Below are 21,293 nucleotides of genomic sequence, written 5' to 3'. Positions count from 1 at the left end.
AATATTTGAGATACCCCTATAGGTTTTTTTTTTTTTTTTTTGAACGGATGAATTATACATGTCTGTTGAAGTCTGTCTTTTGAGATGGACTAATGACAATTGACCCAAATATCCTCATCTTCAACCTGAGGTCAAAACCATTTTTTTAATTATCTTTTATTATTATTATTATTATTATTATTATTATTATTATTTATATAAAATTTCAAAATCAGTCTTCAAATCTATCTAATTTAACATTCAAACAGTCAAATCCCAAGAAAAGATAGGATTTTTGGGTAGGTAAGAACAATGAAATTTTGGTTTAAAAATTCAAGATTTTCTAGAGTTTAGGTGAGGTTGAAAAAATGGGTTGAAGATAAGATCGAATCGATTAAAATAAATTTACAACGAAGGTTTAAGAGCTTGAACATGATGGAATTTGGGAAAAACTTAATCGTCTATTTGATTGTTAGGAAGCTCATTTTTAAGGGAATTCAAATCCTTAAAAAAATGATTGATGTGGAAATTTGAATTTCAAAAAAAAAAAAAAAACTTATCGAAGGGTTAGACTAATCCCACAGTCACATGCACCTTAGGAACTATAATAAGAGTGCTGGCTTTTAGAGTAGTTTAAAACTCATCGAGTCAACTTGAATCAATTTTTTGAACTCCTTCAAGTTGACTCAGGCGAGTCGATCCATTCAATTGGTTTTCAAAATTACCCAACATCAAAATTCTATGGAACCCAATCATTGAGTCAACTTGGCAAATCACAAAGTCAACTCAATCAAGATAGCTTGAAAATGAATCATGTTAGGTTAGAAACCTTACCCACTAAATTATTTACGTTTACATAATAATTTTTCGAAAAACAAAAAAATAAGAGCCAAGTTAGGGTAATAGTGAAATTGACATCGTTTGGGGTGGTGTGCACAAAACCATATATGCTTCTCACTCGTATATCAATGAAAAACATATATGGTTCTATAGACACATCCACATCAGTAATGTCTTATACAATGTCAATTTCAATGTTACTTCGGCATTTTCCAAAAAGTAATTAATATTTTATTTATTTTAATTATTTATAAATTTCATATATTTTCTCGCTCCTTCAACTCAACTTGCAAGTAACTTGCAAATTGGTGACTTGGCTCGAGACATCTGAGTTGGAGAGGATAACATTTGAGGGGAGGAAATCATTTTCCCAAAGGATTGGATAGGAATTCATTCCCCCTCCCACCAATGGAAAATCATTTTAGACAAGAAATTGGATTTCATGAAAAATACATAATCAAAGGCCTAAGAATTAAAATTTTCAAGGGAATTCATTTTTCCACCAAATTTTCATGCCCCTATCAAACAGACCACAAGGTTTTCTTTATTAATGGGATGAAGATGAGGGTATTTATGTCATTTAGTACTAGTTTACATATGAAGACTAAGGTCAAGGGGCATATCATCGATTTCTAAACACAGAGGGCTGTCTCAAATATTCATCAAAACGTATAGGGGTGTATGTTTAAAACCTAAATTATAACCCTTCGTAAATGCTTTTTTACATAAATGATAAAACCCTCACTCTCGTGAGCTCAAATAGTCTCTCTCTCTCTCTCTCTCTCTCTCTGCAACAACAATGGCGGAAACGAAGATTCGCCTTAACTTTCTCTTCTTCTTCATCTTTGTTTCTCTTTTCTTCTCTTCTGTTCTCTCTCTAAGGATACTACATAAACCCAAGACAACGATTCTCGACATTTCTGCTTCGATTCAGAAAACCCTAGACGTCCTCGCATTCGACCCAAAAACCCTCCAACAACAAGAACAGATCGTCTCATCTTCATTAATTTCTAACTCTTCCTATTCTTCTTCATCCTTTACTCTGCAACTACATTCTCGAGATGCTCTCCACAAATCTCCACACAAAGACTACAAAACTCTAACCAAAGCCCGACTCGAACGTGACTCAATCCGAGTCAAATCCCTCAACATAAAGATAGATCTAGCAATCAAAGGCATTAAAACATCAGATCTCAAACCAATTGACACAAATCAAGAGGTTTTCGAAACGAAATCTGTAGATATAGAAGGTCCAATCATCTCGGGAATTAGTCAAGGAAGCGGTGAGTACTTCTCCCGAGTAGGAATCGGTAGCCCACCTAAACCCCTCTACTTGGCTCTCGATACTGGTAGTGATGTTACATGGGTTCAATGCGAACCCTGTTCGGACTGCTACCAACAATCCGATCCGATATTCGAACCTTCTTCGTCTTCTTCTTACGCTCCTCTCTCTTGCAATACGAATCAATGCGAATCGCTCGACATGTCAGCGTGTCGTAACGGAAATTGTCTCTATCAGGTTTCTTATGGTGACGGATCTTACACTATGGGCGAATTCGTAACCGAAACCCTAACGTTTGGAAACTCTGCTTCCGTTAATAACATCGCTGTTGGTTGCGGTCATGATAACGAGGGTTTGTTTGTTGGCTCAGCCGGCTTGCTTGGTCTCGGCGGCGGATCACTCTCCTTCCCATCTCAAATCAAGGCTTCTTCTTTCTCTTATTGTCTCGTAGACAGAGACTCTAACTCAGCTTCGACTCTCCAGTTCGGCTCATTAGCCGAACCGACAAACGCCATTACCTCTCCGTTACTCCGTAACAATAGAATCAAAACGTTCTTCTACGTGGACTTAACGGGGTTAAGTGTTGGTGGAGAAATGGTATCTATCCCTCCGTCATCGTTCAAGCTGGACGAGAGTGGCCACGGAGGAGTTATAGTTGACTCGGGAACATCTGTGACTCGGTTACCAACTGAAGTGTACAACTCGCTCCGTGACGCGTTCGTTAAAGATACGAAAGACTTAACGCCTACTAACGGCGTATCGTTGTTTGACACGTGTTACGATTTCTCTTCCAAGTCTAGCGTTGAAGTTCCAACCGTTGCGTTTCATTTCCCTGGCGGGAAAATGTTAACGTTACCAGCGAAGAATTACTTGGTACCGGTTGATTCGGTGGGAACTTATTGTTTTGGGTTTGCGCCCACGTCATCATCTTTGTCGATAATTGGAAACATACAGCAGCAAGGGACACGTGTCAGTTACGATCTTGATAATTCGGTTGTTGGTTTCTCTCCCAATAAGTGCTAGTAGTTGAAAATTGGTATGTTTTTTTTTTTTCTGGGTTTACCCTTGCTGAGTAAATGATTTTACCATTTTACCCTTCGATAAGGGTATTATAGTAAAGAAGATTTGGTGAGAGTACTTATTGTGAGTTGCCAGTGTGTGATCCTTTAATAATTGTAAGGATAAGGGTAGTTGGTTGTCATTATTGCTTTTAGTGGCATGTATAGTAAATTATTTGAAGTTGTAGGGGTTATTGTTATTACTGGTAGGGAATGAGGAGGATTGTTTTCTGCCTTTATTTGTTTTGTTTGTTGTTATATATATATATACGACTAAGTGCTTAATTCCAATTAACATAATACCAAAGTTAGGGAGGAAGTCATATAATATAGTTTCCACTTGCATGTATGCCACGTGGTATATATTATTCAATTAATATTATTATTAGTGTTCGCTAGTGTCACGGGCCGTTGGAATTTAGATTTTGTAACACGTGAAATGTAGTCATTAGACACGAGAATCTTACACGATTTTTTTAAGAAAAAAATAGAACGAATGATCCTTATGGATTATGCCATATTTATAAGTCTTGGAAGAGTTCCAATGTTTTTCAAGAGGTATAAATATTGGGGTGCCAATAACATTAATGGGTGTCAACCCATTGATCGAACTATTGCTTCTCTATGACTTTGAAATCGAACAACATAGTGTGTTTATGTTGAGTCCCCAATTCTTGTCTCTCTCTAGACAAGGCAACTTATGGACTTAGTCATAACTAGTCGGTAGTTCTTTCATAAGCGTGGACTAACTTGATAAATTATCCCTAATCAATACTAAATCACTTTTTTATTCTCTTTGTATGGAAATTATCTCACCACTTTAAGTTGTATCATTACTATAGACCAATCGTGTTGTTTCATAATCTTCATATAGAGGAATTATATTGTCTATCATACTAATTAAGAGAGTAGTCCTTGCCAGGTTATTATCCTCTCCTCATTTCTTAATTCTAGGTTAGGGTCCATCCAGTTTAGGATCAGTGATTTTGTAATATGTTTTCTCATGAATTAAGATATTATAAATTTTCTATTTCCAAATATAGAAATTAGTGTCATCCATTTTATCTATTTTATTATAGTCATTGGAATATTTTTCAAACATTTCTGAAAAAAGATCATATGAAATATCACAAGAGATATGATAATTATTATTATTAAATAATAAATTAAAATAAAATAATGAACTTACAGTTTTTTGTTATTTATCTTGAAGAAGTTTGATTTAAAACTTACTCAAACGTCTACAACGCAGTTGCAAACTGAGCCGAATGGTGAGATGGTTTCCACATAAGGAGAATAAAGAAGTGGTTTAGTATTGGTTGGAAATAACTTATTAAGTTACTTCTCACTCATGGAATAACTACCTAGTAGTTATAACTAATTCCATACGCTTGCCTTGTTTAGAAAAAGACATGAATTGGGTCCCTACACGAACGAACTGTGCCGTTCGATTTCAAGGCCATAGAAAAGCAATGGTTCGGTTAATAGATTGACACCCATTAATACTATTAGCACCCCAATGTTTATACCTTTTGGAAAATGTTAGAATCCCTCCAATACTCACAAATATGAGATGATTCATTAGAGTCATTCACTCTATTTCTTCTTAGGAAATCTTTGTGAGATTCTCAAGTCTAACAACCACATCTCACACGTTACAAGATCTAAATTCCAACAATGGTATCAGAGTTAAATTGATTTCATTTGAAGGAAAGTAGAAGTTCTTTATGTCGCTTTCTCCCATCTCTTCTTTGTGTTTAATAAATAAAAATCTAGATAATTTTTCAAGTTTTGATTCAAATTCATTATTATTTGAATTACCAAATAAAATGAATTTTAATTTTGTTAAACTAATACTATCCAATTTTCGATTTTCCTGTGAATTCAAAATCCAAATGGATTAGAATACCATGATTTTTTGCACTTGTTGTGAAATGCAGACCTTTGATATTTATCTAGGTCAATGTATATATTCAAAATATAAAAATCTAGGGTATTACAATAACCACTCTAGACTTCAAGAAATTTAGTTCAGTATTCTAAATAGAACCTTGACTGAGAGCAATACTTCACAAAGATTGTCGGGAGGACACCCATTGTGATTGCGAGAGATATTTAAAAACAGGGAATCGAAGAGATTTTTCGACAACAAATTCCAAAGATCCTCGAGTCTAACAATCACATCTCATGCATTATAAGATCTAAATTCCAGCACAGGCATCCTCTTTGGGGTTAACGGGGTTACAAATGAAAAAAAAATGAAGTTGGATGAGGTGTTCTAAAAGAAATTGAAGTTAATGGAGTAAAAGATGAAAATATTAAAATGGATTAAAGGAGTTATAATATAAAAAAATATTTTAAAGTTAGAGAGGGTGAAAGGCATCCTCTTCCAGGTAAGTGGGTAAAAGTGAAATTTTTTTGTTTTTAAAAGTATTATAAAAAAAATTGAGATTAAAGGGTAAAAGATGAAAACCAATCAAATGGGTTAAAGAGTAAAAAGAGATAAAATTTCCTTGACCCTATTTGCACCAGGATTTGTTGTTAATTCAAAACTACGAGGACAATGAATATCGTAAAACGGGATTTATTTGTGCCAATAATCCAAGTAGGGCTCGCAGTACAACAAGAAGGGATTGTCATGCAATCACCACTCCATCGATTTTGCATTGAGAATTCACAGGTGGTAAATCTAAATCACCTTTTTGACATTTTGATTTCATCTCAAAGAAGTGTAAAATGATGAACCATCTATTATATTTTCTATCCAAGTAACTGCATTGTTACGGGGAAGAAAAATTGTACATTTGGTTACTTCTCAAAGAGTTCCAAAAAGAATTTTAAAAGATAAATTTATTTGGACTCCATCGACTCCTGGAATTTTCAGCTCCAAAAGTGCATTTTATACTATTTCTAGAGAGAGCCAGTCAATATTTTGTGGAATAATATAAAAGTGCCAAGATATTCCTTTATCCCACATGGTTTGCTATCAAGAAAAAATTTGGCTGACTGAAAAATTTACAGAAAAAGGGTTTGGGGGTCAGGAGTCAGTGCAGTGGTTGGTGTGAAGAAATCTTGGTAATCAGATGAGCTGTTTTTCGGAATAGAGAAATTTAGAGAAGGGAGCGGATCATGGGGACATGTAAAAACAATAGTTTTTCAAAATATGGGTTAGAGGTTTTGGATTGAGCAGATTTTTTGTGAAGATGATCTCTATGATGAGAAGATCACCCTCACAAAAGATCAGCTCAATCTGAAACTTGTAAGTCCATCAAAAGTGATTTACAAATTCTTGATAAAAAATCGACAATCCACATTCTAAATCACTTTTGGAGTTGGGAGTTTCAGATTTTTGACTGACTTTTTTTTAAAGATGATCTTCTCATCATAAAAATCATCCTCATAAAAATTCAATTCAATCTGAAACTTCTAACCCATATTTTGAAATTTTATTATTTATTATTATTACATTGTTTTTACATGTCCCATGATCCGTCCCCTTTACAAAATGCTTTGTTTATATGCTTCTGCTTCTTCGTTTATAGAATTTTCAAAGTATTGGAGGCTTCGAGAGTTTAAATTCTTCAGAAAATTGAGGCAGACATGAAAGGGATTTTTTTTTTTTTTTTAATAAGTCCCAGGTACTTTATCCCATATGATTCAGTTGGACCATCAATCAATCTTTCTTAATAGATGACCTCAATTTTATACGTCAAAGTGGACTAGATCTATAGATCAAATCAATTCACACTATCATTACACCGTAATTGGATCCAATTCAATAAGACCCGACTCAACAAGGATCCAATTCAATGCGTAAGAGATCAGTATTATTAGATCCATTCGTATTCTTATCACATAGGCCCCAAATCACCAATCCAATCCATACCCAATCCCTTGACGACTCTTATCATCACCTCCAATCTACCCATTCCAATTCCAAACAAATCCCCTTAAATAAAACAACCTACCAAAAAATTCTGCTATTAGGCTACGATGAGGATGAGGACGATATATAAAGAAGGCAGTTTGTAACTACAAAGGACAAGATTGATTCTCTAGATCAGATAATGCATCAACACAAGAAGACAATCAAAGGACCTGTCTTGATAACTGGATGTTGTGATGGAAAACTGATAAAGCCATCACTGCAATTAAAATTTTCAGTTGAAACCAGTTAAAATGGATGATATAAATGTGAGCATAAATCTAATTAGCACAATAATCAATTACCAAAGCCAAATTCTTCGGTTCAGTAATCCATACAAATGTTTCAACCCGACCCAGATTTTCAGAATTCATTAAGAAATCTTCCTACAACAAAGCTAAAAAGACATCTAATAATATAATATAATATAAAGTCAAGAAACAAGTACATGGTCCATTACAGATGGATTTATCACTGTGGCCCTTCACACCTTATTCAGCCTTAGGAGCTTCCTTGACATCATCCCCAGCATCCTCCTGAAAGCAAACCCATCAAATAGATTAGTCGAGAGCGACTTCAAACCATTTTTAGAGTGAGTGAGAGAGGGAGACTGACCGTAATATCAGTGGTCCACAGCGTCAAATTGTCTCGGAGAAGTTGCATGATCAATGTGCTATCCTTGTATGATTCCTCACCCAAAGTATCCAGCTCAGAAATAGCCTCATCGAATGCCTGTAAGATACAAATTCCAGAGTTACAAGTATGAAATAGATCTGCTGCAATCAAAGTCACAATCAGATGGAGAACGTATTTATTTATAGATCAAAAGGGATCACCAATCATCCACTTGTGTGCTCCTTGCCTAAAAGTGGGACTAGAGGCCACACACAAGTATATTGGACTGATCCAGTGGACAGGTTCACAATCTTATGGATATCAATCAGCTGAAAGCTAACAGTGTACAAGGGTTACCATAATCTATGTTTCAACGGATCATTACACTCCCATCTTGTGGGATCAATGGTCCAACAAACAGAGCACACTTTAGTCCAGATAGTTCAGCCTCATCATACCAAGATTCCTCCTAGAGCTTCCAATACTCATCCGATTTCAATTCTGTCGCTTCCCACGACTTCCTTACGACGATTGTGGTCAAATAGAAGGAAAAAAAAATCAAATATTTACTAAGTTTTTGAGGTATGTGGTTTTTATGTGCAGTTTCTTTAAGTTTTTTTTTTTTTTTTCAAAATCTCATATTTCTCCCTTGTTTTTGTGTTTGATTATTTTGTTTTTTGTATTATTCTTCCTATTTATGATGGTGGTTGATGAAAATACCTAGAGGAAATAGTAAAGAACGCAATAAAGGTGGGAGTAACAGAAAAGACCCGACTTGGAACTTGGAGGCATGGGGTCTAAAACTTCATTCCTAGGCCTAGACTAATTGTTTATTTGATGATTAATACTTTGACTGACGAAACATTGCTACTAATCTACTATATTACATTGCTACTTCCCTACATTTTTATTGTTTAATGTTTATTTGATGCTTGATGGTTGCTTACTTATTTTTATATTATTTTATAAATTTATTATAACTGTTATATATTTTTTTAGATTTAAAAAAAAAATAATAATAAAATTAAGTGAGGCTTAGACCTCAATACACCTTTTGCCTCAAGAACCCAAAACGCCTCAAGTACGCCGTAGGAACTTCAAAACATTGCTTACAACTGGTTAAATATTCAAATATAATAAATTCTAACAAAATTGAAAAAAAAAATTCTAGAGCTACTATTGCAACAATTGCAATTTTTTCCTAATTTTTTATTTTTATTTTAAAAAGTATTATTTTTGGGCAATACCACATATGCCCATAACAAATGCTAGTCGCACAACACTGCACCGTCATCCTTGTTCAATCCAACAAACTACACCAAATTGATGTGTACCCCAAAAGCCACTTCTAAGCATCTTAATATCCTCCTTAAGTTGATAGTCTCTTCTTTATATGCATCCAAAAAGATTAGGGTGTCATACTGAACAAAAGATGAAATGCAACCAACCCTACTGTGCCAATCTCAGTGCCCCGAAATCACACCCACACTTTCCACTTTGCAAATAAGCCAACAAATGCTTCGGCAACAATGCTAACAAGCAAAAGAAGAGAGGATCTCCTTACCACAGACTCTTAGAACTAAAATAGAATTCTGGATCCCCCATTCAACCAGACAGAGAAGGAAGCCGAAGAGACGAACCCCATTCTACACTGTTTCCACTTCAAACCCAAGCCCATTCAACCCATCATTACGTTCAAGGCAAGGAAACTTCACTTGACATGATCGAATGCTTTCTCCATGTCAATGTTTCACACCACCCCTTACCTTCTCTCACATTAGAGTCTATGCTTTTGCTAGCTATGAAGACCTCATTCAAAATCTGCCTTCCCTTCACAAATTCCCCTTGATAAGCTCCCACCACCTTACCAATCATTGCTATCAGCCAAATAGCAAAACTTTTTCCACAATTTTGTATATGCAATATAGGATTATGAAATTAACCCTAAACTAACTTTAATAAATATACGCTAAACAACAATCAGCAATAAGAGAGTTGAATAAGAAAAAGATCAATGCTATTATTAAGCAATAGGAAATCTCAATTCTATAATTAATCAAGCTACTTAGAAGAGAAAATAAAATAGAAATTGTTTCACCAACTTAGAAATGAGAAATTCAATAAAAATAGTGTTCATACCACTGTTCATATCCCCTTTCAAATATACTTCCCTCGCAAAGTTGGACCTTCTAAAAAAAGCACTAATTAACCCACTCCTACTAACTTTCTCTGTCCTAACTCATCAACGCCATTTAAAAAAAAAAAAAAAAAAATCAAATTTTCTAAGCAATACTTATACTACAAGTAAGACCTACTGAAATTCAAAAACAACTAACCAAAAACTAATCTACTTCATAAGCACCACTCAAACTCTTTCAACCATTAATTTTAAATCAGAGAAATTACCAAAAATATGAAGTAACTGTGATGCAACAGATACTCTATTCTAGGTTTAACAATCTACAGAATAAAGCATGTTTTGATCCGTTGTCTCCTAATTCTCTTGTTTTTTAAATTTTTTCGAAGCCTTCTCTTTTGTTTTATTTATTTAGGAAACTCTTGTAGAATTACTCTAGGAAACAGAGAGCAAATAATAAATTGTTTCACGTGACTATAGTGCAGTGCATCCAGGCCCACATCAAAGCACATTGACATGTATATGTAGTACATTTCAATGCTGCGAAAATGTTTACCATGTTGCTGTTACCTATAGCCTAATGGATACCAATATCCACACAAACCAAAAACCAGTCTGATCGGTGATTTCTAACCATAGGATGTGGCTTTTTCATCATTGGGTTTCAAGTCTATGATGAAAACGCTCAGAAACATTGGCTCAAAATCAGTAATTGGGATGGTTTTTGGTATGTAGACCCAACAAGGATTGAACCAATAAATCATAGGAGAGTGCCATATGACATTGTTGAGATGTGTGGTCATTGAGTATCCAAGGACTAAAGGGTCATGAAAACATCGTCCATATTATTAGGCTTACGTTTTGTAGCTACTAGCGTGTCAAACATAATGAGCAAAAGAAACACATATCACCAACATGTCCCTACAAAATATTGTGCCATTTTGGAATGTTTCAGTTGAACAGTGAATGTTTAGGTTTTAATCTTGGCTGAAACATTGCATCAAAACAAGATTTTTTACATTGCCTTACTGTTGTAGGATGTGGCTCATATTAAGTGGAACACGTATACAGAGAAAGCAGGCGGATGCCGGAGTGGAGAGAGGGGAGTATTGCGTTCCTCGTTCTACTCGGAACACATAACGTACCGAACGGAAAGGAGCGGTACGACGAGGGTTTACTATAAATTCATATGATGTAACCCTAATTTGACACATAGTGAAAATTCAACTCCTCGCTCTTGTGGATGTAGGCACATCACCGAACCACGTTAAATCTGTGTGTTCTTATTTCTTTCTAGTTTTTCTCTTTTCTTACTATTTATCATAATTGCCGCACGTAGCACAACACTTACAAAACCAAAGGCATTAACTCATGCAAGTGGACCCATGTACCAAGCCTTCTCTAGTAAAAATGAATCCCCAAATGCATAAAAGAAATTCCCAGCTCAAAACAAGAAAAATGCTAAAAACATGAAACAACCTATTCCTTCCTATTATCTCTCCTCGGTTATGGTATTTGTGTCACAACAATAGTAGATTATGGTATCTGAGTTGGAAGACATTGTTTGATTGGGTTAGTCTTTATAATTACGGATTATGTTTCTTATGAGTAACTGAGAAGTACATGGTATTGAATAATACTTCTAGCATTTATTAGTAAAACTAAAAATTTGTACAGAACATTTTGGTCTTCCACAATGTGCATTGGGAGACAAAGTAATGGAGAATCGTGATGAAGCCAAACATGACTAGCGATACTCCTATACATGAAGTTTTTAACGAACGAATCCAAATTCAAACTGCGAACCCTAGCTTGTGAAGTTAGTGTGGTAACCAATGATGATACAAATAACCAATTTACAATAGCTGAGGGGTGATTTTTTTATTTTTTATTTTGATAGGTATAGGGTTTAGTGGTTAGCAAATGATGTTGGGTATAAAGGGGGGGGACAACACTCCAGACGTCTTACCACTTAGTTAAGTTGGCACTTCATAGCTGATGTGTGAATTAAAAATAGAATACCCTAAGAAAAAATACAAACTCAAACATGCATATGCATAGAATGTGTTAACACAAAAGAGTTTAAACATCTAACCATATGTATGAACTAATAAAGAATTCAAATTGCAAATGTTCAAAAGAGTGCATATAAACCATATACCCCCAAAGTCCGAAGGTAAATCTAAGTGCACAAAAAATGCAAATCGAAAAGAAGTATCACAAAATGATTATTTTGTATAAAACTACAAGTCGACCATTTCCATATGTTTCTCAAAAAATAAAGAACCAAAATTAACCATACATATATGCTAGTGTTTGCCCATGCCTACGGCACGAGTCATTCACTTTCGCATGTTTTTCTTATGTGTTAGAAAGTTAAAAGACTTAAAACCCATGAAACATAACACAAAGAAGAACCTTAATGCTCTCTAGCAAATAGGTCTCATTATTTGCAATCATCTTTGGCGTTTCTACGCTTTTTCTATCAGATCTAATGAAAAATGAATAAATCCTCAAGAATAAAAGAAACGTTATTTTAAAAAATTCATCAAAATACGCAATACCTCTTCGCGGATCCTTTCCTCCCTCCAACAGTTTTCTTGTGTCTATTTCTTGAAATAGTTTTGGGCTTCAAAAATGGACGGGTGGGGTGGTTCTAGGGAGTTAGTTGTTTTCATTGTGTTAGAGGAGAGTGATCTCCACTGTTGGGTCCTCCCAACAACTTAGACCGTGAAATATGTTTATAGAGGGATAAAGATGTGTTTTATATAATACACTAGAGTTTGCCCGTGCCTACAGTATGAGCATCCTCTTTGAGGTTAAAGGGGCAAAAGAAAGATGATAAAGTTAGAGAATTATTGAAAAAGAGAGTAAAAGATGAAAGATGGTAAAATTTGAAGGAGTGAAGATGAAAGGGGATAGTTAGGAGGGATATTATTGAAAAGGGAGGAGAAGAAATGTAATAAAGTAGAAGGGGTGAAGAGAAAAAGCAATAAAGTAGGGTAGTATAGACCCCACAAAATTGTAGTTGAGTGGGACATTTATCCCCTTACAAAACTATTGCATTAATGGGACCCACCGTTGTGTTTTATTATCTATAATATATAATAAAACACAATTGTAGGATCCACTTTATTATAGTTATGTGGAAGACAAATATCCCATCCAACTACAATTTTGTGAGGTCACCCTATTTACTTTATTGCCTTTCCTTTTCACTCCTTCAACTTTATTATCTTTCCTCTCCTCCCTCTTCCTTTTTTCAATAATATCCCTCCAATTTTATTATCTTCCATTTTTTACCCCCTTTTTGAATAATATCCCTCTAACTTTACTATCTGCCCTCTTTTACCCCTTTAATCCCAAAGAGGATGTTTGTGCTCCTTTACCCCATTTCTTAATAATAACTCTCCATCTATATTATTTTTCTATGTTTACCACCTTAACCTCAAAGAGGATGCCCGTGCCGAAATCCAGCATATATATTATAAAACATATCATTATCTCCCTCTCAAGAAATATATTTCGCAGTGTAAGATGGTGTTGGAAAGATCCAACGGTGGAGAACACTTCCCATCTTCAACCAACTAAACCATGCAAAACTATGCTAACTCCCTAAAAGCAACCCTCGTCACTTTTCTCCCACAATTCTATTATTCTTTTTTACAATTTCATCTCAATAATTAGACTCAGGCTCGTCTATCATCATTAATTAGACTTTACTTCCCATACCTCTCTCTTCTCAACCAATAAAATCAATTAATTATCCTCATCATGGTTTCCATCGTCGTTGTCATCGTAATCATGATTTTATCATTATGATGAAGATTGTGAGAGCAACAAAAAATCTCATAATCTAAATTGAACAAGTAAAAATTTGATATATGTAAAAGTATGTAACTTGACCTAATTACGGTAACAAAAGATCCAAACCAACTCTATTGTCGTTGGGATTCATAATATCGAACAATTCAACCCGCCCAAAATAATACCAAACTGAAGTATCTAATCCCAAGTCTCAAGTCTACCTTTGGTCCAAACTCGAAGATAACACCTCCTGAATCTGATGACTACTCGTTTCAAGTCCACATGCATTCGATCTCTAATAGAACATTACTCACTTCCAAGTCCAAAGATTGTTCAAGCAGAGACAAGAATGCCTAAGGCCAAGATGTACCCAAATACAACATCATGATCTTCGAGAAAGATATGATATGACTAGTGATATATAACTAGGCAAAATGAAAACTCAAAATACATTTATTACCTTTTTATTTGATCATTTACTTGAAAAGAATGATGTAAAAGCGTATCGATTTAATTTTTTACCTATCTAAATACCCTTAATATATTATAAAAAGAGTGTTGATTTGATGTTTTACCTACCTAAACACCCTTAATATATATGATAAAAAGAGAATGATTCTCATACATGATAAAAAGATAATGATTCTCATACATAGCGTTAACTAGGTATATAATTGAAGGGAATATAGTGAATTGGTTCAACAAGCTTGAGGATGTAATCAACGATTTTGCGATAAACCCTCTAAAATTTTGTGTTCCTTTCATTCTTTCAATTTCTTTGTCTTTATATTCAATTATTCTTATCCGTTTAAAATTTTAATTTGCAGGGTGAACTCTCCAACAAATTGGCACCATTAGTGGAAGTTTTTCCCCCTGAAATGAAGGATCCAACATCTTCAGAATCTTCTTATTCATTTCCACCCTTGCAACCTTTTTTTTTAGTACTAGAACTTACTTACCTACCACTATCATTGGGGGTGCACATTGGATCGAGTCAAACCAAGAACCGAACCAAACCAAAGCATTTTGGTTTGGTTTGCTTTAGTTTTATAATGCATTGATTTGGTTTTGGGTTGCTAAATTGAAAAACCGATTGATTCGGTTCAGTTCTTGGTTTAGGGGTATCCTAGAACTGAACCAAACCGAGAACCAATATATACATACATATATTTAACAAATAAACTTAAATAAATAAAAGCAAGAAACTCTTTCATCTTCTTCAAGTGAAAGTGTGAAACCCTAGCTTAGCCAAATCATCATCATCACCCTTCACTAGCAAAGAGCCAGAGATTGGATTCTTGTCAAAAAATTGAAGAGGTACTCTCTCTCTCTCTCCAACCGTGTGCACCCCTGCTGTATAAAAACAAAGAACTGAGGAGGAAAAGGACGTGGTTGCTTTGGAGAAAAATATGGATTAAAAGGATGAGGCATACTTCAAATTTTTTAAGAACCTTCGATGATCAATTTGATGAACGACTCCCCCCCTTTTATAACAATTCTCTTGATCTTCTCTATTAGAAAGACTCCCCACGCATAATTTTTTCTTTTTTTCAGTTTTCTTTTTCTTTGACCTTGGAACCACTCATGGAAAGAGTTCCCAAGAGGGTTAAAGTTGTGCGAAACATCAAGGAAAGTTCGGTAGACTTTTCTCCTCTTTCCTTTTTTAGAAACTTTTAAAGATAAAAACCAAAGTGCCTAGGTTGTCCAGATTTGATACAATTTTCTCTTCATCTTGAGAGTCCAAAATGAAAAGGATTTCTAAAACCATTGGAGAATCCAACAAAAATAGGCACGTGTGGGAGTTTGTAGTCTTACTTGGCAACTTTCTTTGTTGTGAGGTAAGCAATTTCTTTTTTTTTTCCTTTAGATTCTTCAAATTTCCCTTTAATTAATGGGTAATCCATTAGAACTCGCAATTTCGGGGGCTGTTGGATCTAAGTTTTTTGAAGCACAACTTAGAGGGCTGTAGTGTTGGATAGCTGAGTTGGTTATGGTGAGTTTTTTGAAGAATTGAACCAAACCGAACTAAGGTTGGTTCGATTTGGTTCGATTCTTCGAAAAACTCACCATAACCAACTTAGCTATCCAACACGTTGGTTTGGGTTGGTTTGGTTCTAGGGGGTAGTCGGTTTGGTTCTGAATTTCTAGAACCGATCAAGTTCCGTTCGATTCCAATTTTGCCCCCAACCCAAACCAAATCAAATCATGTGCACCCCTCACTTTCATGGTGTAAAAGCAATTTTCCTCACCATGGACATTGCTTCATGAACATCAAGTTGTTTTCTAGCAAATAATGGTCAAACTTATGGGTTTTCAAACTAAATCCGACAATTTGTGAGACTTCAAAATGGGATTTTTCAGTGAATACAATAACATATTAGACAAGATTTTGATAATGTCAAAGGAAAGGCATATAAACGGATAAAAACAATCAAATACAAAGAAATAAAAATAATGCGAAAGAAGATAACAAAGAATATAACATGATTCATCATAAAATCACCAACTACGTCTCGAGGCTCGTTGCGCCAATTCAATATATTTTTTTTGATTGCATATCTAGCTCCTCTACATACGAGACCAAGTCTCTTGTTATAATACATTGAGGATAGACAGGTATATAAGATACCAAATCAACCTAATTTTGTATTAATCTTTTCAAGTGAGTGATCAAATTGAAGGATAATAAGTGCCTTAACTAGTAAGCTATCATTTCGCATAAAAACGTCACTAGTCACGTCATATCTTTCTCGAAAATCACGATGTCACGTTTTGAAACATCTCGGTTCTAAATACCTATCTTTGTGTAAACAATCTTTGGATTCGGGAGCAAGTAACTTCTGACTAATTATAACTAGGGAGCTCTCCATTTTCCCTCATACTAGTCATAGCCCCGCATACATGTCCTTAATTATGCCAATGTATTCATTAGGACCTCCCTTCTTTCCCAATACCCACCAAATTAGTACTTTGTTGTAAGCTTTCTCTAAATTAATAAAAACCATATGAAGATTTTTCTTCTTTTCTTTATATTTTCCTATCATTTGTCTAAATAGAAATATATATATTAAAACAAAAGTAAAAGAATAGGGAGGGTGAAGATTGTTTAAATAGAAATATTGCCTCAACGATTGGTCAACTTGGCACCAAATTGGTTCTTTGATGTATTTGTATTTTGTTTTAATTGTTCAATTACCATTTCCCATAGGTTCATAGAGTGGCTCATAAATTTAATATTACGATAATTGGTACAAAACTCTAAACATCTCACATATATATATATATATATATATATATATATATATATATATATATATATATATACTACGATGTTTTTCCTATGCGAGCACTTCCTACCCATTTTCATACTTCTATCGGAATACAATCTGATCCTAAGGCCCAACTTGTTTCATCTATGCTAAAGTTGTTCACTTTTGAAACCCTAATTCTACAGATGTATATATGCTCTCAAATCTCGCACATATTTTTTACTAGTCCCAAGTATCTTAGATGGTTCTCATTTAGTGACTTTTGAAATTAAACACACGCAATGCATACACGCACACACAGTTGGGAGCCGAAGTTTTGTCCTATATGGCTAAAAGTTTCGAAATGGGCAAATTTTTTTCGAGGATGATCTCTATGGTGAGGAGATCATCCGCATAAAAATCAGCCCATTTCGAAGCTTCTAACCCCATAAAAAATTATCTACAACTTAAAGGCAAAAATTGATGGCCACGATTCTTCAACTTGTACATTGGGATTAGAAGTTTCAGAATGGGCTGATTTTTTGTGAGGATGATCTCCTCACCATAGAGATCATTCTCACAAAAAATACCCATTCGGAAAATTTTAGCCCATGTAGGACAAAACACTTTGGTTATGTTATTGGCTCTTAACCGATAAAAAAATGTTATTGGCTCTTGAACCCAGCCCTATATATATATATGCAAAATGTGTTAACACGAAAAAAAAAAAGAAGTATAAATATCTAACTGTTTATGAACCAATAAAAAAAATCAAACTATAAATGTTCAAAAGAGTGTTACAAACTATATACGCCCAAAGTAGGCAGGTAAATATAAGTTCACAAAAAAAAGAAGCAAAACAAATAGGTGACCATTTCCTTATATCACACACATGAACATATGGAAACTCTTGATATGTTCCAAAAGAAAATCTAGAACACAAAAGAATCGTAAACTATGATTAAAAATAAATTTCCTAACTCAATAAAATCTTGTTATGGGAAGCTAACTCCTCACAGAAGTGTAGGAGTACTTGCATTTGTCCTGCTCTACATTTTGACCATGGAATACAAGACCAAGTAGCAGCTCCCCTAACTTGAAAAGACATTTACACACAATGGTCAGCAGAAATACCCATGGGTGGCTTTGGAATGTAACGGCAGAACATTCCAACTTTTTGCAGAATGAAACATTACAAACTTTTGAATGTTTTAGTATGTTTCAGACTATTCTGCGAAATATGTTGAAACATATCGGTACATAAACACTTAAGAAGGTAAATTTCCATATTCATTTAATAATTTAAACCCATTTCATTTTTTTGGAAAAAACCAAAACTGAACTAAACCTTAGTAATAATACCACACACCTACATTCAATCCCGTCTTGACCCACTTGATTATTTAAAAAATAATAATAAACACAAACAACTAATGCTTGAAATGCACAAATTAAAAGCATAATCATCCAAGGGGACCAGATGCTAGTGAAAGTCAAATAAACAAGCATTAAGAAGCATTCGAAGAACCAGCAAACAGTTATCCAAATAATTCCATTTAACAAAACAAACCTGCTTTGCCAAACTGCAGGCGCGATCTGGAGAATTTAGGATCTCGTAATAGAACACCGAAAAGTTGAGCGCAAGACCCAGCCTTATTGGGTGTGTAGGAGCCAAATCAGCCAACGCGATATCCTACATAGTAAAAGGAACACAACAATGAAACTGTCGTGCCACTAACATCTGTAAAAAGATAAGGGTATCTTAAAAATACCCCCATGTTAAATTGCTGATATTAGGTTCACCCCCTTGCAAAATGCAAGCATAGGTATACCACCCCCCCCCCACCCCTCCCTCCTCCCCCCTCTCCTAACCATAAATCAATGTTACTTTTTCTTGATGATTTAATGTTGAATTTTTTACGTTTTTCAAATTTTGATTTAGTAATTTAAGTTTTTGAAGAACATTCTGAAAAAAGATCAAAATCTCACCTTTAAATCATCAAGAAAATGCAATGTTGACTTACGAACAAGTGGGGATAAACCTAATCTTGCATTTTGCAAGGGGGTAAATCTAGTGTCACCAATTTAACAGGGGTTATTTCTAAATAACCCAGAAGATAAGCATGAAAATAGTTCACAACGGAACCTGAGCAGACTTGTAAGCCAACAATGTGTTCTCGGCAGCTTCCTTCCTGTCAGCCCCCGTCTTAAACTCAGCCAGATACCTATGGTAATCACCTTTCATCTTAAGGTAAAACACCTTGGACTCGGCTGCAGTGGATGAAGGGATGAGATGTGAGTCAAGAAGGCCTAGAATGCCATCACAGATCTTGCTAAGCTCCTCTTCAATCTTTCCCCTATACTCCTTGATAATCACCACATGATCTTCATTCCCTCGGCTCTCTTCCTTCTGTTCAATGGACGAGATGATCCTCCAAGATGCCCTCCTCGCTCCAATCACATTCTTGTAAGCAACAGAGAGGAGATTCCGTTCCTCTACAGTTAGCTCTTCGACATCCACTGTCTTCGCTACCTTCTCCATGAACTCCACCATTTCTTCATATCGCTCTGCCTGCTCGGCCAATTTGGCCATGTAAACATTTTCATCCCGAGATGATTCGACCGGAGACATTTTTAGTACCTAAAAATCTGTATGAAAAAACCCTAATCAGGTCAAATTCAGACCAATTTAAGGTTAGATCTGTGGACTATCACCTAAATGACATCCTCAGTTATCTAAATGATTCGACTCACGATAATTTTTAGCTCATAAATCAGTAGAATAAACCCTAATTAGGTTAAATTCAGACTGATTTAATATTAGATCTCAGTAGATTGTAACATGAAGACCACTCTCATGTACATGACATTTTGCATGTCAAATGATTCGAACAGAGACATTTTTTAGTACCTAAATCTGTCAGATAAACCCTAATTAGGTCAAACTCAGACCGATTTAAGGTTAGATCCGCAAGACCAGTATCACCTACAGGACATCATCGCATGTCTAAATGATTCGAACGGAGACATTTTTAGTACCTAAATCTGTAAGGTAAAACCCTAATTAGGTCAAATCCAGACCGATTTAAGGTTAGATCTCATGAACATAATCGCACATCTAAATCAAAATATAATTTAAAACATAAACAATATAATACAACAAAATCCAGATATTAAAGAGCGTAAACTAACAAAGATTCAGAAATTAAGAAAAAAAAGAGATCGAATTAGAACACTACACTAATAATATCAGAAATCAATAATATAGAACTAGAAATTGCAAAATCTACCTCAAGAACAAAATTGATCCTTCAAATCTCTCTCTCTCTCTCTCTCTCTCTCTCTCTCTCTAAGTGGAAAAAACGCAGAGCAGAGCGTCAATGAGCAGCGAAGCCCTTGAAATAATCGTCTGGTGAACGATGATTGGAGGCTAAAGGAGCTTTACAATGGGATCTTCAAATGAAGGTGCCACGTTGGCGTTGACCGTCAAACTAACAATATGACAATAACACCCTTGAATTATGGATCTTATGACCATGTTCCCTGTAAGTAGGGGTGCACATTGGATTGGGTAAATCCGAGATCCGAACCAATCCGAAGCTTTTGGATTGGATTGGTTCGGATTAAACACACACACGGTTCGGGTACGGATCGAAGAAAAAAAATTCGATTAATTTGGTTCGGTTCCGAATTAGGATATAATAGAACCGAACCAATCCGAAAATCGAACCAATTATATATATATATATATATATATATATATATTATTTAAAAAATAAAAATTTCGGTTTTTTATTTCTTTCTTCTTTTTCCTTTTAACTTTTTTATTATCCCAAAAGCCCACGTTTAAAAAAAGTCCTACTTGTTTTTAAGGTTTGAAGATTGGAGGAGATAGAATGCTTGGGTTGAGGAAGAAGGTATCTATCTTCAATAAATATGAGAACCGAGAATCGATCTGAACCAATCCGAACCAATATTGGATTGGATTGGTTCGGTTCTATAGGGTAATTGGATTGGTTCGATTTCAAATTTGTAGAACCGATCATGTTTGGTTCGGTTCCAATTTTGCCAAAATCCGAACCAATCTGAACCATGTGCACCCCTGGCTGTAAGATAGGGTGTCAATGTCCTACTATCCTATAAGGTGGGGTGTCAACGGGTACCCATATAACTGGGTTAGGAACTGAAACTAACAATTACAGCTCTAACCTTTTAGGTCTTTTTTTTTTCCTTCATTGGAATGGATTCGGATCGGGTCTCGAGCCAAACTTATAGAGAACCAAATCTGTTAAAATCGATTGGAATCGAAAACCACGATTGTTTTTGGATTAAAAAAATTAATGGTTTTAATTCTGATTCCATTAATTTTATAATTAAAATTGATAAAATTTAACATTTTATT

The 21,293-nt window shown here is 34.9% G+C and overlaps 1 protein-coding gene and 1 pseudogene across 1 annotated transcript; one reads left to right on the top strand and one right to left on the bottom strand.

Moving 5' to 3' along the window:
- The first annotated feature begins 1,567 nt into the window (after positions 1 to 1,567).
- LOC147394529 (protein ASPARTIC PROTEASE IN GUARD CELL 1 pseudogene) lies at positions 1,568 to 3,398 on the top strand (annotated as a pseudogene).
- Positions 3,399 to 7,343: 3,945 nt separating this feature from the next.
- Positions 7,344 to 20,343, bottom strand: GRF3 (general regulatory factor 3). Its single transcript, XM_086453090.1, has 5 exons — positions 20,182 to 20,343; positions 19,038 to 19,540; positions 18,462 to 18,584; positions 7,700 to 7,816; positions 7,344 to 7,620 (listed from the first exon to the last, which is right to left on the bottom strand). Exons 2-5 carry the CDS (start codon positions 19,521 to 19,523, stop codon positions 7,576 to 7,578), a joined length of 771 nt encoding a protein of 256 aa, XP_086309216.1. The 5' UTR covers positions 19,524 to 19,540; positions 20,182 to 20,343; the 3' UTR covers positions 7,344 to 7,575.
- Between the last annotated feature and the right edge of the window lie 950 nt (positions 20,344 to 21,293).

Source organism: Akebia trifoliata, chromosome 9 (assembly GCF_017979445.1).
Source record: "Akebia trifoliata isolate Shusen 1 chromosome 9, ASM1797944v1, whole genome shotgun sequence".
NCBI lineage: Eukaryota > Viridiplantae > Streptophyta > Magnoliopsida > Ranunculales > Lardizabalaceae > Akebia > Akebia trifoliata.
The sequence above is the reverse complement of the archived record's forward strand: the minus strand, read 5'-3'. Positions and strand labels throughout refer to the sequence as shown.

What these genes read in the sequence shown, in the direction of transcription:
- GRF3 (XM_086453090.1), bottom strand. Translation starts at nt 19,523, where the DNA reads ATGTCTCCGGTCGAATCATCTCGGGATGAAAATGTTTACATGGCCAAA. An exon ending in TGGCTTACAAGTCTGCTCAG is followed by an intron (nt 18,585 to 19,037) that starts GTTCCGTTGTGA and finishes TTTACTATGTAG; the next exon opens with GATATCGCGTTGGCTGATTT. An exon ending in TGTGGACCACTGATATTACG is followed by an intron (nt 7,621 to 7,699) that starts GTCAGTCTCCCT and finishes GTTTGCTTTCAG; the next exon opens with GAGGATGCTGGGGATGATGT.